Source organism: Penicillium diatomitis (assembly GCF_028827545.1).
Source record: "Penicillium diatomitis strain IBT 30728 chromosome Unknown utg000013l_segment0_segment0, whole genome shotgun sequence".
Lineage (NCBI taxonomy): Eukaryota > Fungi > Ascomycota > Eurotiomycetes > Eurotiales > Aspergillaceae > Penicillium > Penicillium diatomitis.
Window position 1 is genome coordinate 227,232 of NW_026623185.1, and position 16,275 is coordinate 243,506.

A 16,275-nucleotide genomic window follows, 5' to 3' on the forward strand; every position below is an offset into this window, starting at 1 on the left:
AACCTTTTCCATCGTCTCACGGATTCGATATGTGAAAGTAATTCTCTTCCAGGCTACGGAAGAATTCATTCAAAACGGTCCTGTCGTTCGGTAGTCCCAGCGCGTGTGTATTGCCATCCATGACTACGTCTTTCATGAAAACGGTTGGCTGTTGCACGTGTGCAAAAGTTAGCTCCCTTTCTTGCCGAAAATGCTATGCAGGCAGAAGCGAGGGGTGATGGGGTTCTGGTGGCATGGTAGGTTCGGGGGTGGTTGCCAAAGGAATCTGGACTGGGCCCACGTCGACCCCTTCTATGAGTTCGGCCGCGGGTAAGCCACCACTTTCCCGCCGACCGAGAGTTTTTCCATCGCCAGTCGCTATGAGGTATCGGAAGAAGGCAAAGAAAATAGATGGAGAAACCCTGCCGTGAATTTTGGCGTCGACCAAGGACGCTGCAATGATTCTGCTGAAAGCACGAATCGATTTTCCTCCACCGAATTATCAAAAGGATTTCCACTTTGTGCCTCACTGGAATCTCCTTACCGTCCTCACACAATGTGGGCGTCGGTAGATCACTTGACGGTGGATGAGATCCTCGACCAGGAGGAGTTCGAAATCCCTTTTGAGCGGCAAGCCAGAAGGAATACTGCCAAAGAAGCGATTGGCCCGTGTCACGATTCCATCAGAACTCTCTCGCGGTTATATCTCCACCTTTACTTCTCTGAAATCTTTGTCGCTATTCAATTGCCCGAACCAGCTTCGCCTTTTGCGTTTGCTGTCAAGGGCATCCAGATCCATGCATCTGGAGAGTTTTCAGGCATGCTTCGACTTCCTGTTACAGTCGGAGTCGAAAACAGATTCCCCTTCCTGCAAATGCGACTTGTTTCTCGGACCCTACTTTGAAGTTCCCTAATCCATAGTAGGCTTAGCGGTAGATCCCCTGGTTCTAACAATAGAGAGCGTTTTTTACAGAACGAGGGGACCACGTAAAATACAGTATTCGACAGTTTACAGTACACCTTTACTGGCGACCGTGCTGCCCCTCCTTCGAAGTTGTGGACTTCCCAGGTCCCATGCTTCTCTTCTCACCATTGTTGGGCATCGCGAAAAGGCGCCTCACGATATGGCACCCAGACTTCCGATTTCAAAGCTACACTTCATTCGTGATATGATACAGAGCCGGTCACTAACCACGTCCCAAATGGCTGATGCAGCAGAATGCAGCGACCGTACAATCAAGAATGTTCGCAGGAACTTGCGACTCTTTGGAAGCGTACACGCCCCTTCAAATCGAATTGGCCGGAGACGAAGCATAACACCGCCGATGCTTGAATCACTTTGCGACCATCTACTCGAAAAGCCCGGTCTTTATCTCGATGAGATGGTCGTCTTCCTATGGGATGAGTTTCATACCCTGGCAACCACTTCTAGCATCCGGAGGGCCCTCACTTCCAAAGGTTGGTCCAAAAAGACCGCTCGACAGAGGGCTAAGGAACAAAGTGCCGATCTGCGAGAGTTATATCTTCACAATTTGTCGGACTTTCAGTCATATCACCTTGTGTACGTTGATGAATCTGGATGTGATAAACGAATCGGGTTCAGACGGACAGGCTGGTCACCACTTGGCGTGGCCCCTGTACAAGTTTCACAGTTTCACCGCGATGAGCGGTATCAGATATTACCTGCATATGCCCAAGATGGAATCGTTCTTTCTCGTGTCTTTCGCGGCGCTACGGATGCCACTTTGTTCGAGGACTTCGTCGATGAGCTTCTTCGTCATTGTGGAAGATGGCCAGAGCCGAAATCTGTACTGGTCATGGATAATGCGTCGTTCCACCACTCTGAGCGGATCGGGGAGCTGTGTGCAGCCGCGGGAGTAAAACTGGTTTATCTGCCACCCTACTCGCCTGACCTGAACCCTATTGAAGAGTTCTTCGCCGAACTCAAGGGCTTTATCAGACGCAACTGGAGCTACTTCGAAGAAGATCCCGATCGAGGGTTTGACTCATTTCTCGAATGGTGTATTGATAAGGTTGGTGCAAAAGAAGCAAGCGCTAGAGGCCATTTTCGCCACGCGGGGGTAACGGTAGAAGAATGGCTGTAAATTTTCAAGTCATTCTTAGGGTCAAAAATGAACTTCTCTAGTTTAGCTATTTGGTCAATTTAGGGGATTTCCACCTGAACAACTGAGAATAGAGCGGCCCTTGGCCTGGGCAGATTTGCTGTCGATGAACCTTCAAGCGGTACGACGGAAAACACTGAGGGATAAATTCTATGGAGCTTCGTTGAAATTGGTTACACATTCCATAGCACTCGAGGGCGACATAAATTCTGATTTTGGTCTCAAACCCTTCTCTTGTGGAGAGACTAGAAGATAAAAGAAGGGAAAAGTGCAAATCATTGTCGCCTACTATACACAAAGTCGCATGAAAGAAACCCGCCCTGATACGTGTCCCAAGGCAACTAAATTCTCGTTTATGGCGGAACAATAAGGCCGAAAGTCAGGCGGAAGCCATAGGACATTCTTGCCATTCAGGCTTATCCATTGTCCTTGCTCAATGGAGATCGATAGATCCCTATAGGCTGAAGGAGAAACATGATTCTGGTACCGACAATGGAAATGGAGAGTGCCCAGGTCGGTAATTAAATGTGACCCATCTTGAGAGAAGCGGAGTCTAGTGACAATTTCCTTAGTGCTCAAAGTCTCTTGTACATCGCACGTTACCGTATCCCACAGTCGCACGGTCTTATCGCCGGAGCCAGACGCTAGCAGCCGGCCGTCGCCTGAGAAGGCCACCGAGTTAACCGGGCCCGAATGGCCCTCGAGGGTCTGCTGCAGCGCACCTGTCGCAGTATCCCAGAGCCGAATAGTTTCATCGCTGGAGCCGGATGCTAGCAGCCGGCCATCGTGTGAGAAGGCCACCGAGTAAACCCGGCCTGAATGACCCTCGAGGGTCTGCTGCAGCGCGCCTGTCACAGTATCCCAGAGCCGAATAGTTTCATCGCTGGAGCCGGACGCTAGCAGCCGGCCGTCGCGCGAGAAGGCCACCGAACAAACCCGGCCTGAATGGCCCTCGAGCGTCTGCTGTGGCGCGCCCGTCGCAGCGTCCCAGAGTCGTACAGTCTTATCATCGGATCCTGACGCTAATCGCCGGTTATCATGTGAGAATGTCATCGAGTTAACCGAGTCTGAATGGCCCTCAAGCGTCTGCTGCAGCACACCCGTCGCAGCGTCCCAGAGCCGCACAGTCTTATCATCGGAGCCGGACGCTAGCAGCCGGCCGTCGTATGAGGAGTCGATCGAGTTTATCGGGCCCGAGTGGCCCTCGAGGGTCTGCTGCGGCGCGCCCATTGCCGTATCCCAGAGCCGCACAGTTTCATCATCGGAGCAGGACGCTAGCAGCCCGCCGTCGCCTGAGAAGGCCACTGAATGAACCCAGCTCGAATGGCCTTCGAGAATCTGCTGCAGCGCACCCGTCGCTGCGTCCCAAAGTCGCACAGTGTGATCATTAGACCCGGACGCTAGCAGCTGGTCATCGTGTGAGAAGGCCACTGAACAAACCCGGTCCCTGTGGCCCTCGAGCGTCTGCTGAAGCGCACCCATCGTGGAGTCCCAGAGCCGGATAGTGTGATCATTAGACCCGGACGCTACCAGCTTGCCGTCGCGTGAAAAGGCCACCGAGTTAACCCGGCCTGAATGACCCTCAAGCGTCTGCCGCAATGCACCCGTCGCAGCGTCCCAGAGCCGCACACTATAATCACCGGAGCCGGATACTACGAGCCGGCCGTCACCTGAGAAAGCCACTGAATGAACCCAGCCAGAATGGCCCTCAAGCGTCTGTTGCAGCGTGCCCGTCGCGGCGTCCCAGAGCCGCGCAGTCTTATCATCGGAGCCGGACGCTAGCAGCTGGCCGTCCGGTGAGAAGGCCACGGAGTTAACCCGGCTCGAATGGCCCTCGAGAGTCTGCTGAAGCGTGCCCGTAGCGGCGTCCCAAAGCCGCACAGTTTTATCGCTGGAGCCAGAAGCTAGTAGCCGGCCGGAGCCTGAGAAGGCCACTGAATGAACCCAGCTCGAATGGCCCTCGAGAGTCTGCTGAAGCGTGCCCGTAGCGGCGTCCCAAAGCCGCACAGTTTTATCGCTGGAGCCAGAAGCTAGTAGCCGGCCGTCGCATGAGAAGGCCACCGACCAAACCCAGCCCGAATGACCTTCGAGCGTCTGTAATTCTGCACTCCATTTTTCGTCTACCTGCGGGAACTGGTGTATCCAACTTGGGATTTCTCGCTTAAACACTTTGCGGGTTATTGTCGTTCGAGGTGCAAATACCAGTCCCGCGCAGTAAATCTGAAGCGGTGCTTCATCCGCTATCTGGAGATTTTTCAGAATGAAGCGCTTTGCATCATGTAGGAAATCAGACATTGCGGAATTTTCGTCGCCCTATACTTATTAGTCACGGTCAAAATGGCAGCCTCTTGAGTTGCTTACTGATACATGTGTTCGAAGGAGATCCAGCATATTCACCACCTCCGATAGGAGACTCAGCAGACTCATCGCTTCCACCCAATGCAGTAGATGTTTCTGGAGGAATAGTCGCACTTTCTCTGTCTCAAAAGTTAAAGCTTGGCATTGTTCGAGATGGTATATCCAGTAGCGACAAGAGTATTGTAATTCCGGCGGTAGATATTGGTGAATATGTTGAGGATCGAGGTCTGCCCTACGTGTTCCAGGACTCGCGAGATTGCAAATATCTTTCCGTAGGTGACTCTGCATAGTCTGGAGACAGAAGAGGGCAATGTCTCTGTGCTTTTTTGGCTCATCAACAAGAAATTTAGTTCTGGACCGCACCAACCAATCGCGAAATGAGAGATGGAGGATCCTAACAGGCTGATCTCGGTCACCAGGAATGCTCAAAACCGATCGGAATGAATCCAATCGGTTACTGATCTGATCTGCTTCTATTCCGAGAAATAGCGACAGCGCATTTATCGAAAGTGGACCAGCAAGAAGGACGATCACGCCGACTATGTTCTGGAACTCTTGTAGGAGCTGCTGCTGCTCCAACTCGTCACTTTCTTGTTCGTCCAGTAGTCGTGTCAGAATTGGTAGGTATGTCTTATCCATCCTCGATACATATTTGGCTTGGTCCCTCAGAAGCTCCGCGAGGCGCGATTTGGGCTCCCATTTTGAATTTTCGATGTAACGGCACACAGTGGCAGCTGAAATAAAGAGTGGAACGGACATTGTAACTAATTCCTGGATAACGTCACTGCCAGGCCAGTCCTGGGCAATACATCTTTCGTGTTTGATCTTCGCGAATCGGTCCTGTAGGAATAAGTGTATATCATGCTCTGTCACATCTTCGGGTATCTCATGAAGAGCTAAGCCCTGATAATTATGATCTGCGATCTGTGAAAAGCCAAGGTGGATTGGGAGTTCAGGCCGACTAGTCAAGAAGATCCGAAGGCGAACATTTTTTGCTTTCTGTAAAAGAGGCAAAAGTTGAATTATGTTTCGGATATCTTGATCGTGTTCACATTCGTCTAAGGCGTCGATCACTATCACAGCAGATTGAGGTTGACGACCGAGTTGGTCAAGAGAGAGCAGCGGGTGAAGGAGTAGTTTCTCAAACTGCTGCCTTAATGATTTTGACCCAATGTCAGGGTCATCATCAAGTGCCTTTTTGACGCCAGGTTTTAAGTCGGAAATCCTGACCATCAGTTGCCTAATCAAAGTCGGAAAAAACTTCTTCGCGTTCCCTCGGTCCCCTTCACCTCTTTTAAAGAAGAAGCTAGCGCCCAGCCGGTTGATGTCCTTGAGCGACCTTGCCACTGTTCGAGATATCGTGGATTTTCCTGTCCCAGCCATTCCCTTTAACCAGAAAATGCTTTTTTGGGACGTTGACATAGCCCATTCCATTATCTGCTGGAGGAGCTCGACCCTAGTGCCTCGGAGACATTGGACTTCGTCTCGATCGGAGAATGACTCAAACCCTGCCTCCATCACGCCTTCCAACCTCCCAAGGTCCATATTCTGATTAATGCGATCGGTATTCTGGGCCACGTTGACTATCAAAGAACTATACAGTCATGAGTCAGTTATACAGTGTCATAATATCGCGCTCGATAAACGTACGTCTGGTCTACCTGCAAAGATAAGAGGAATAAAGAATTATATTTCTCGAGGTTCTGAATAACGCCTTCCAAATCTGCGCGCTTCAGGGGCCATTTCAATGCCCGCAAACCCACTTTCCTCATAAGCTTCTTTCCCTTCCCTGGATCGAGTTTCGCTTCTAAGGCTCGAAGGTCGGCGAGGCAATCGGCAATGTTGCTGACTAGTCGTGAGGAGGTGGGTAAGGCCATTCCGTCGTTACTTTGAAGCAATTTATGCAGGTCTTGGAGTGTGCCTTGGAGGCCTGCAATCGCCTGTTGTAGAGTGATAATTTCGTCTCGTGCAGCTTTCACCTCTTGAATGTAGCCCCCACAAAGCTTCACGATGCTTCCTGTCAGTTGAATGACCGCGATAACGCTCGCCGCCGAGGACAGAGCATCCATTTGGAAGAACACGGCATATAAATGTATGTTCAATGTGGTAGGTGCGATGGTAACTGAGTGTAAGAATTCTGGTTCGAGATTAAAAGTTGGGCATTTCTGGCGGGAGAAAGAGGGGGTAAAAGAGGGCCCAGCGCGAGGCTGTGATCAAGGTGAGTAGTGGGTACAGTACTAATTAACGGCTCGACAGCCGGCCCGAGCCGACCCAGGCCTACCTCGGTGCCCTACGCCGTTCGCCCCCTCAACCGCATCGTTGGTTGACGGCGCGACGAAATCAATCGTAGCGCCTTGACTCGCCCCCTATCGGCTTGTGATGATCCGTGACATGATTAGCAGTAGATCACTGACTACTTGTCCGATTGCTGAAGCGGCTGGCTGTAGCAAACGTTCGAGCATACCATCAGTGTCAACCTCCAGATGTTTGCAGATATGTCCGCGCACCCTTATCGCCGGCGGCCGTCCTCCTAATCATCCTCATGCTATGTCAAATTCTAATTCTTTGCTGAGATGAAAAAGCGAGAAGCTGAACATTGATGCATAATCTCTCAAAGTGTCTTCACGCCACACCCGTTACTGAGTATTGCGCTGTCAGATGTGAAATCTAGCCATAACTGACATTTACTGCTGCCCTAGATTTTCTTCAGCGGTCAAAACGATACTTCAAACCTATAGCGGCCAAATAAAGGAAGACCGGAGGCAATCGATCTACGAAGCAAAAAAACAAACGGCGATGTGTTGAGTGTCTAGGGCTGGCTTTTGCGGCGAAGGAGCTCAAAAATGACATCTCACCTTAGTCCGGTCGCCAAGATGCCAAATAGATTCAAAGAACTAACTAACTTATTAATACCTATTAATCATCAGGAATTCATGCCACGCAAGTCACATAACGCCAGAGCCACTCCCGATGCCGACATGATTTGTTCTACATCACTTCAACAACGTGCGCAGTTTTCTTCACATTCTCAACCCAGTCACGAATATTCTCCACGAAAGTTCGGGCAATTCCGGGTTTGATCCCCTTGCCAACAAAGAATTCTGGGTTTTGGTCCTTGTAGATGTGCTCAAGGTCGAAACCATCTGACAGCGTTACGTCGCAGGCTTGTCGAAACGCTGCTTTGAGGTTGTCGTCCTCGACACTCGAGGCAAGCCACTCACCGTATTCTTTGACAGCTACGTCCCTGAAACCGGGTATGTGCAGTGGTCCTATATCCTTCAAGCTTGCAGTCTCAAGGGCCACCTTGGGAGCCGTAATGTCCTTTCCAGAGGGATGAGACTGCGATGGCAGAACATTAATGTTGATGGGAGGATAGGGTGCCTCAGCCGCAAGGATATTTCCTCCCTTACGCTTTTTTTCTCCAGTCTCTGCTGCTCTTCCATGTATAGCTCTTCCCTGATGTCATCTGGGACGTCTCTGTGTGTCTCCAGAACGCCACCCTTTTCGACGTAGGTCACCAAACGTCTGAGATGATGCGTGCGGAGTTGATAATGCTTTTTCCCCATTGGGTCCAGCCAGCAGTAAGGACCAAGGTGGCAAGAAGCCGAAGCACATTTCATCAGATTATAAACGCGGCGCCAAATAGACTGCTGCCCACAGGAATTCTCCTCAGCATCAAGCTGTGCATCCCGATCATCAAGCATTCTCGTTGTGACGGAAGATTTTCCTCTCTTCTCTCCTCGCCGACCAGCGGTTGGAGAAGAGCGATCCTCCACATAGTTAAAACAGATATTTAGTCTGAGTTTCTTTCCATGGTAAAACAGACCAGACCACATGTGGAGCTTCTTCTCGATGGCGGTCCAATTAATATCCAGTTTGTCGAATCGCTTGGTGAGGTCACGCTGGGAGCGATCATTTACAGACACAACAATTGCAGTATCATCAGCTCTGACCCTTCGGTCGGCGGAGACTTTCCCTCGGAGGACATTCTCTAGTTTTCCTTTCAAGGTCTCTTCCCAGAAGGCATTTGGGGCCAGAACCACGTCCTCTTCCGTGTCTTTTGCGACAATCTTATTGTTGACTGTAACTCGCCACTCTATTAAGTAGTGGATACAAGTTGGCGGGTCTTCGTCGTAGTCTCTTCCCTCTTCCCATTCAGAGAGTTGAAGCAGTTTGAGGGTATCTGTCTGTGATTGGCTTGCTGGCTCGGATCCATTCTCAGGTATACTAGACCGGTCGGGGCTACACGTGGATCGAGTACTGTAGGGGCTGCGGAGGTATCCTGGGGTTGGGGCATACTGCCAGTTCGGTTCCCATAATTCGAGCTCATCAGGTGGAGAGACGATATCGTTGCAGTACAGACTTCCAGTCATATCTACTCGCAATCAAACTGGGGAAGATGGGTCAGCCTATGTAGGGTTGTCAGCTTTCCACGAACGCTATTGAACAAATGACAGTTGGAGGAGAGCAGCCATGAGCATAAACGAGACGCATGTTCCCCTACCAGAGTTAGCCCTCCACAGCAGCATGCAACTTTCTTTAATGTACAGTAAATGAATGACAGTAAATGAATGACAGAAAACGAGTGACAGTAAACGAGTGACAGTAAACCGAGTGGACGAAGGCTTCGGGCGTGCTGAAGGAGGAATGAGAAAGAGACGAACTTTCCACGTCTCCAGATCTTCCACCCTGGGGGTACTTTTGTTAGGAACATTCTCTACGATTCCATAGAGAATTACAGTACCTTACAATGACGTATTCGGCGAACCCGCTTGATACCATATAACTAAACAGGGATTATTTCTAGAGTAACCTAATACAGATTAGGGCGCTTCAAGGTAGGGTCTAGGAAACAATTCGTATGTGCACAAAGGGGAATCTGTTTTCGACTCCGACTGTACATGGTTCGGATGAAGGTTGCGCTGGTGTAGTTGCTGATTTCCTTAGCTCTTTCCGTGGACTACGGGACCTGTGCTTACGTTTATCAAATTTCCCATCAAACGAGTCCCTCGTCAAGGAGGGCATTCAATCGCATCATTCCACTCTAAGATCCCTTGTGTACCATGAGCGACAGCTGATTCCGTTCGATGACCATGATGGGCTGTTCGAAGATGAACGGGATGTGCGTCTTGTTTGGATTGCAGATTGTCTTCTGTGGTTGACCTGAGACAAATAACTGCACTGGCGCTATCGATGAATCTAGCGGCAGCGGTAAGTTTCGTAATCCCTCCTTCCTAACGTAATTCACAGCCATCTCGGCCACACGGTTAAGTCGGCCACCCCAAACACCATACTGAAGGCGATTTTTTATATCTTCATATCTCAACAACAATATCTATTTATGATACGATATTAGAAGTATATAATTTAGATACTATTTAAGACCTACCGGCGGGGTATGGGAAATTCACTAGAAGTATTAGTAGAGATTTATATATTTATTTCCACGACATCAAAATTACACCGTATTTTATCGTAAAGCATTTAAATAATCATCTAAACTGGCTAAATCTGCGTTATGTTATTTCAAATGCCAAGAAAAGCCTATATCTTAATATTTAAGTAAAAATAACCTATGGTTGTTGAGATATGAAGATGTGAAAAATCGTATATAGTACGGTGTTTGGGGTGGCCGACTTGACCGTGTGGCCGAGATGGCTGTGAATTACGTTACCGGTTCTAATAGAAACAGCAACGACACCTGGAACCGTCACGTGAGCATTCCCCGCTGGAGCTTTTACACCTGCGTTTTAGTTGACCCGACTGCATGCACCGTTACCTCACGCGAGAGATTGATTCTCTTTTGCGTAAATCACGACAGCTATATCCTCTCCGTGACGTCACAGCCGACCCGTTTCTTCCCCTGTATGTGGAGAATGATGAGACAGAGCATAGTCATTGCGATCTAGCGGCGGCCCAGTGCGGCCCGACGGCAGATGCTACGATGTCTGCATTATACACAGAGGCCGACGAATGTTTGTCATTCGCCACGTGGGCTTTCAGCCCAGACGGGCTATTATCTTTACAAGTGCTCGGGGTTGGAGATTTCTCTCATGAGGATCGGTATCGGTCACAGCGCTTTTTAGTGCGTCGGCTGGGATCGTCAAATATTCCCCGCCTACTCCCGAAATTCTGCCCTTTTACCCGATAGAGTTGTCCGACCCTCACATTTGGAATGGTGTCTCGGTGGATGGTGCTCGTTTCCTCGGGGCGTGTCTAGGGGGCGGTATAATGGAATCGCCGTACGAATTTTGAGATGAATGCCACTCCCGCGGCGCAGTTAGTTGTTTGGGCTAGAAGAACTGGTACTTCAGTCTAAATAGAGCTTTATCCAATTTATGACTATCTTAACGCTTCGTCTCTCCCAAGCTTTCTGGGCAATCTTTTCCTGCTGTCAGGACTTATCCTCCTGTCAGAAAACGTATTTTACGTATTCTTGCTCAGCTACGGCTACCGCCGCTCAGATTCAGGGGCAATAGACGAGGACCTAGAATCAACACGTAACATACACGAACCAATCGACTTTTGCTTTAGCATTAACTGTCCACTTGACCGTGTACACAGTACCTAGCTAGTGATATCAGCACCCGCCGACCGTATTTAACGGCTTTTTCCACGTCTCGAAGCCTGTTGAATTCGGCGGGTGGGCCAGTGATGCCATGCTCAACCCGGGCAGTGAACCCTCGCCTGCAAACATTCAAAGCCCTTTCGGCTCACTCTTGAGGCTACGGGTAGCTCTTGTTGATCGCCTGCTCTATTCGCTTGTCTTGTCTCTCAAAGCTTGAGTCAGCATATAAGAAGTCGCTCAATCAATTCAATCCTATCGTAAACCCCTTTGGGAGCGGGATTCTATTCATCTGTAGGTCCTCAAATCGGGTTGCAATGGATTCCACTATGCCTGTTTCATCTCTGGAGCGTTCGGCTAAAAGACGACGAGAACAATTCGACTCTGAATCGCAATCTGCTTCTGGAACAGACAGTCTCCAAAAGCCAGCCAGTCTAAAAATACGGCGCGGAATCAAAGTAAGGCTTCTTTCCTCTCCCCCGACGGCGGGAATATTCTATCAATCTCAACGGACTCACACGAGAACATAGGAGGCATCGGTGACTAGAAATATTCCCCTTGTTAGTGAGATGAAACGGATTTTGGATGAAAATCCCTCTCTAGCTTCGTCGGCCATGGAGCTTCTTGATCTCTATCTTTGTCTATGGGATTGCTATACTGTATTGTCAAGTCCGCCCAGAAGATACGGCTAGAAGAGGAATACCGAGTGCTCCGGGACTCCAATGCATGGCTCGCACAGGGGAACAGCCAGTTGCACCAGGCATGCGCCGATCGCGAGTTGCTATTGTGGGACCGTCTAGAGGCTTTCAACTCCCTAGGGCGGGGCATAATCGCGGTACTCCAGAGCAGCGAGCGTTTCCCGTCCGACATAATCATGCAGCAGTAATAAGCGGAAATCTGGATGATAGCTTATACTTGGACTGTCTCATTGTTGATTCACAACCGTTGATGCACGATTTTGCTGTCTGGTGAAGTAGGGCAAGGGAGCGGCGATGTTACGGGTGTCTGGATTGCAGGTCAGAGAACCTGTTGGCCAGGCAGAGGGTCCAAGTCTATAGGGTCTGAATTCCAAAGACTGAATCTTGGAGTCTGGTAGTCTCCACTAGATTCCACAATAAATACATGGAGGGTCCGCTTACCGAGCCCCACAGCCCCGCATACGGCCTGAGGGGTTGTTACCCTAAGCCGATGCGGGATTGATTCAACTGTGAATCGCTGGAGTCACCACGTATGACTTGCGCCGTGACAGGCGACCTAATAGTGTGCCCCACTTCAACTATCGCGCTGGTAATCCGTTTCACACTGCTATCCGCTGCAAAGGGGTGCATGTTTGGTTAATGAAGGCCTTCTGCCAAATGCATTGAAAGAGCGTAAGAAGTACGTACGGTACGGAATAGTATATTCGCTCATTTTTTTCCGGATAAGAATTGAAATCTTATATATTTATATTCTGATTCTGAGAGAGTTTGCCCTCTCCAGATGTTTGCTAGGCCCAGCAGCAGTCATATGCCTTGAGGGTTTTTCTCCCGCTCGTGGGTTTTCCCTCTCTCTTCTTCCTTCTTCCTGAGATAGACTTCCCAATCCCAGTTGTCTCGCCTCCAGATTACTTCCTATCCTTGTAGACCTGTAGGTCTATCATGACCTATCTAGGTCGTTAACCTGCAATGATCATGAGCTAGAAAATGCTTGGAGGGCCGACATCTATGAGGTATTTATAGGGGCAAGCCTTGCTTGGTCCTGCTGGTCTCTGACAGTATCAGCAATTTTGAGCAGGTTGATGGCAAAGTGTACTGGTAAAATCACTGATCCCCGCAGAAATACATCAAAAGCACCGAGGAGATAATCACTGACATCAAAAAAGACCCTTGATTGCCTTCATTTGAAGCTTGTAAAGATACCCAAGGGGTTATGTCCGCCGCATCAGATACCTCATATTTTAATACTCATGCCCTCATTCTTCATTGCAGACTCCCGCCAAAAAGATCCTTTATTCTGTATCAAGTGGGCTGCCAGCTAAATGCACTCGAACACCTTATCTTTATCCACTCTTTAGACCGCACTTTTTGGCATTAAGGGAATATCAGCATGTATGCATAATATTCTGAACGGAGATATGTTTTTCCTAAAATTCCATCAGCCTCAAGAAAAATGAGCCAACTAGCTTATCATATGCCTCAGAATTTCCCTGATGCATTGACTATATCAAGTTCCACTGTTGACTACCATCCACTAATGTTTAATTAAAGCCCAGGTAGGTATCCTAGCTACAATGGATTGGATGCCTCATCTTTTGAGATGCCGACTTCAACGCTCAGCTTTGCCGAACCGATTGTAAGAATTACTAGTGTTCGAGTGGGTCTACGTTAGCGGTGATGTGCTCTCCACCGACATGGTAGACCGCGCAGTCACGTTGTTCAATGCCCTTGCATTCTTGAGGGCGTAGGGTCGATTTTGACTTAGGAGTCTGAATCTCCACAGAGCCCCAATGATCACCACGAATAAGGTCGAGTGATGTCATTGCTCCGGCTCGGTCTCAACGTATACTGATGTCTCAACGTGTTTTAGAGACGTGCCGGGCAGGAATGTGAAGCTCAAATTGGCATTACTCCGAATAAACCGTGAACCCGCGGATGTTTATTGGAAACCCCAAGGCGGTACCAATCCCAGAGACACTCCACTCGATCCCCGGAGGGGTTGATCCGAACGCAAGAGCGAACGCCGAACCGCTACCAGAACCAGACTCCCTGCGAACACTCACAGCAACCGCCAAGTCCACCATTCGCCGAGCGATGAGAAACGAGTGGGACCTAGTCTGAGAGACATGCAAACACGACAGAGAGCCTTTCAGGGTTGGAGTGCGACCGGGGAAAGCGATCCTCGATACACATGTCGGGACACAGCAATCAGCTCGGTAATCGACTGTACTTATAGATGGACGTTGCATAGCTGCCTTAGGGCGGCTGGGACAGCCTATGAATCAATCAATCAATCATGAATAACCTCTCCTGGGAGGTATATTGCTCCTGGAACTCTAGTTTGAACGTTCCCAGAAGTGGTGGGCAGGGCCGCGGATAGCTTCACAACCCAAAATTCAGTATTATGTATTTTGATGCGACAATATGAAAAGACTAGCTTCTTGTACCTATCATGTGAGGTTAAGTCGTGAGTCACGAGTCGTGACGTACGAATCTAAACACGTGATTAATGTCTCTCGAGTCGTGACTTCCTTGACCTCACCACCCTCAACGACGGTCTTAAGTTATTCACAACACCATCCAACATTTACGGAGTCGCAATCAGAAAGATGCCAGCGAGCCTCCTGAGTCTTCCTGACGAACTTCGTAATGAGATATAAAAATATCTCCCTATACGCAGAGAGCCTATTGATCCCTGGAATGGAGATCATGAGCTAGAACTCAATCTCCTCTCCACGAATTCGGCCATCCTACATGAGGCAGGGTCACTACTATATGGCCATAACTGCTTTGACCTCACATGAGAACCTTGCCGTATACCTGAATTTCTGGTTACAATTGGTTTTATCAACGCATCTCACCTTCAATGTATCCGCATCGACTTTCCTGAGCTTCACGATCTTGAAGACGAGGTCAGCCTGGGCGAACACAGCGTTCATATCCTGGAAAAGATCCAATCACGCTGTACCAACCTAAAAAAGCTCATAACAGCCGCAGATAGCACAAATGCTGTGGAATACCAGCTGGATTCATTTGACAGCCCTAAGATTTGTGCTAAGGCATTAGCACTGGTGGATGCTCGCTTCAGAAAAATTTCGTCTCTCCAAGTAGTTGTCATCGAGGTTTATGGGGAAGGTCCAAGCTCAGATATTCGAAGGAAAATGGAGAGTCAAGGATGGAAACTCAACGGGGTGGAGCCAGCGGAAGAAGAGGAGTGGGACATCGGCAGATTTTGGGATGATATTGAAGATGAAGATTATCTTTTTGATGATTACGATGATGATGAGTATGACAATTGACAATGACAGCGACTTTTGGAGAAGAGCGGCAGATTAGGTAGGTCACTCTACCGAGCGTTTTTCCTCTGCCAGGTGGGGCTTTCCTTTCTGAGATGCCGCCGCTTTTATGAGGGCGCTCAGAGTCAGACTCACTGAGTAAATCTCAGACCGGACTCAGACTAAAGACTCAGACTCAGGGAGCTGATCAGAGCATTCACGTGACTGCTCAGAGGCGCTCAGTGAGCGTGATCAGTCAGCTCACTGATTACTCAGATACTGATCAGAGGCATCTATTGAGCACCCAGTCCGCCTCGCCCAGGCCAACTCGAGCGCCCCACAGTATTGTTTATTTCGGTAATCACTTTTGTGTAGCCCGCTTTTTCTTTCATGAAGCCATTTCTTGAGTCATTGCATCCTTTAAAAAATAAACAACTCGAATAATAATGCCGCAAAAAAGGTAGGCACCGGAGGAAAGGCCGTTTTTTGGCCCTTGTTGTTGAGGAATACCGGTGATCCGTGCCTGGGCAGACATCGAAGTACAAAATGGGGGTTCTACCCTTCACTCTACAGCTTCCACACAGTTACCTTTCGCTGTTTACTACATCACCCATTCGTTCTCTATCTTAGTCTCGGAATTTGACGTAGCTTTCCTAAGGCATAGAGAGAGATCTTTTTATTGCTACGAAAGACAAGGTCGCCAAAGAGAACCGCCGAAAAAGACTAGAAAAAAATGGCTACGTTTTTGGTGCCCATACGCAAGCAGATTCAGTCCGCAATAAAAACAAAAGGATACCGAAGACCAAGAGGAGGTATAACAAGGTTGTCAGGGATTAGATGGAGTATGTTACCTTGCATCCTTACAACAACAGACAAGAAATAGGTTACTGACTTTATTCAAGCTTCACGGAGGAGAATAGGATAAAGGGCTATAAACTAGGCGGCTCCTGTGCGGCTCCAGATCATACGCTAATCAAAGAATTGCTCCGCTAGTACTCTTATTCGGCGCCGGGGCAGAAAGCAAAAAACGGACGACTAGTCATGAAATCGGTCCTGTGTTATGCAGAAAGATTATTTGGTGGTTTTGAGGAGAGGATGCAAATAAACATTGTGATAGAAGACCGGAAGGAGGTATTCAACGTACGTTAGACCAAGTTTGTTTTCTATTTTCGGATATATATCGATCTAATCGCAAAACAGTGGATCAAGAGAACACTGACGGAGGATAAGCAAACGATCGAAAATTTCGAGGATCCCAATCACAGCTTTACCAAAAGGAT

The 16,275-nt window shown here is 48.9% G+C and overlaps 5 protein-coding genes across 5 annotated transcripts; 3 read left to right on the top strand and 2 right to left on the bottom strand.

Moving 5' to 3' along the window:
• Positions 1-535: 535 nt before the first annotated feature.
• Positions 536-883, top strand: N7539_008523 (uncharacterized protein; the record flags this gene model as incomplete). Its single annotated transcript, XM_056938118.1, has 1 exon — positions 536-883. One exon carries the CDS (start codon positions 536-538, stop codon positions 881-883), a length of 348 nt encoding a protein of 115 aa, XP_056786500.1.
• A 298-nt stretch (positions 884-1,181) lies between these two features.
• On the top strand, positions 1,182-2,084 carry N7539_008524 (uncharacterized protein; the record flags this gene model as incomplete). Its single annotated transcript, XM_056938119.1, has 1 exon — positions 1,182-2,084. The coding sequence occupies one exon, from the start codon at positions 1,182-1,184 to the stop codon at positions 2,082-2,084; it is 903 nt and encodes a 300-aa protein (XP_056786501.1).
• Positions 2,085-2,623: 539 nt separating this feature from the next.
• Positions 2,624-6,529, bottom strand: N7539_008525 (uncharacterized protein; the record flags this gene model as incomplete). The annotated part of the gene is made up of 4 exons (XM_056938120.1): positions 2,624-2,638; positions 2,706-4,415; positions 4,464-6,054; positions 6,111-6,529. The coding sequence occupies 4 exons, from the start codon at positions 6,527-6,529 to the stop codon at positions 2,624-2,626; spliced, it is 3,735 nt and encodes a 1,244-aa protein (XP_056786502.1).
• Positions 6,530-7,448: 919 nt separating this feature from the next.
• N7539_008526 (uncharacterized protein) lies at positions 7,449-8,833 on the bottom strand (the record flags this gene model as incomplete). The annotated part of the gene is made up of 2 exons (XM_056938121.1): positions 7,449-7,799; positions 7,871-8,833. The coding sequence occupies 2 exons, from the start codon at positions 8,831-8,833 to the stop codon at positions 7,449-7,451; spliced, it is 1,314 nt and encodes a 437-aa protein (XP_056786503.1).
• A 6,826-nt stretch (positions 8,834-15,659) lies between these two features.
• Positions 15,660-15,986, top strand: N7539_008527 (uncharacterized protein). Its single transcript, XM_056938122.1, has 2 exons — positions 15,660-15,807; positions 15,898-15,986. The coding sequence occupies exons 1-2, from the start codon at positions 15,729-15,731 to the stop codon at positions 15,918-15,920; spliced, it is 102 nt and encodes a 33-aa protein (XP_056786504.1). The 5' UTR covers positions 15,660-15,728; the 3' UTR covers positions 15,921-15,986.
• Positions 15,987-16,275: the final 289 nt, after the last annotated feature.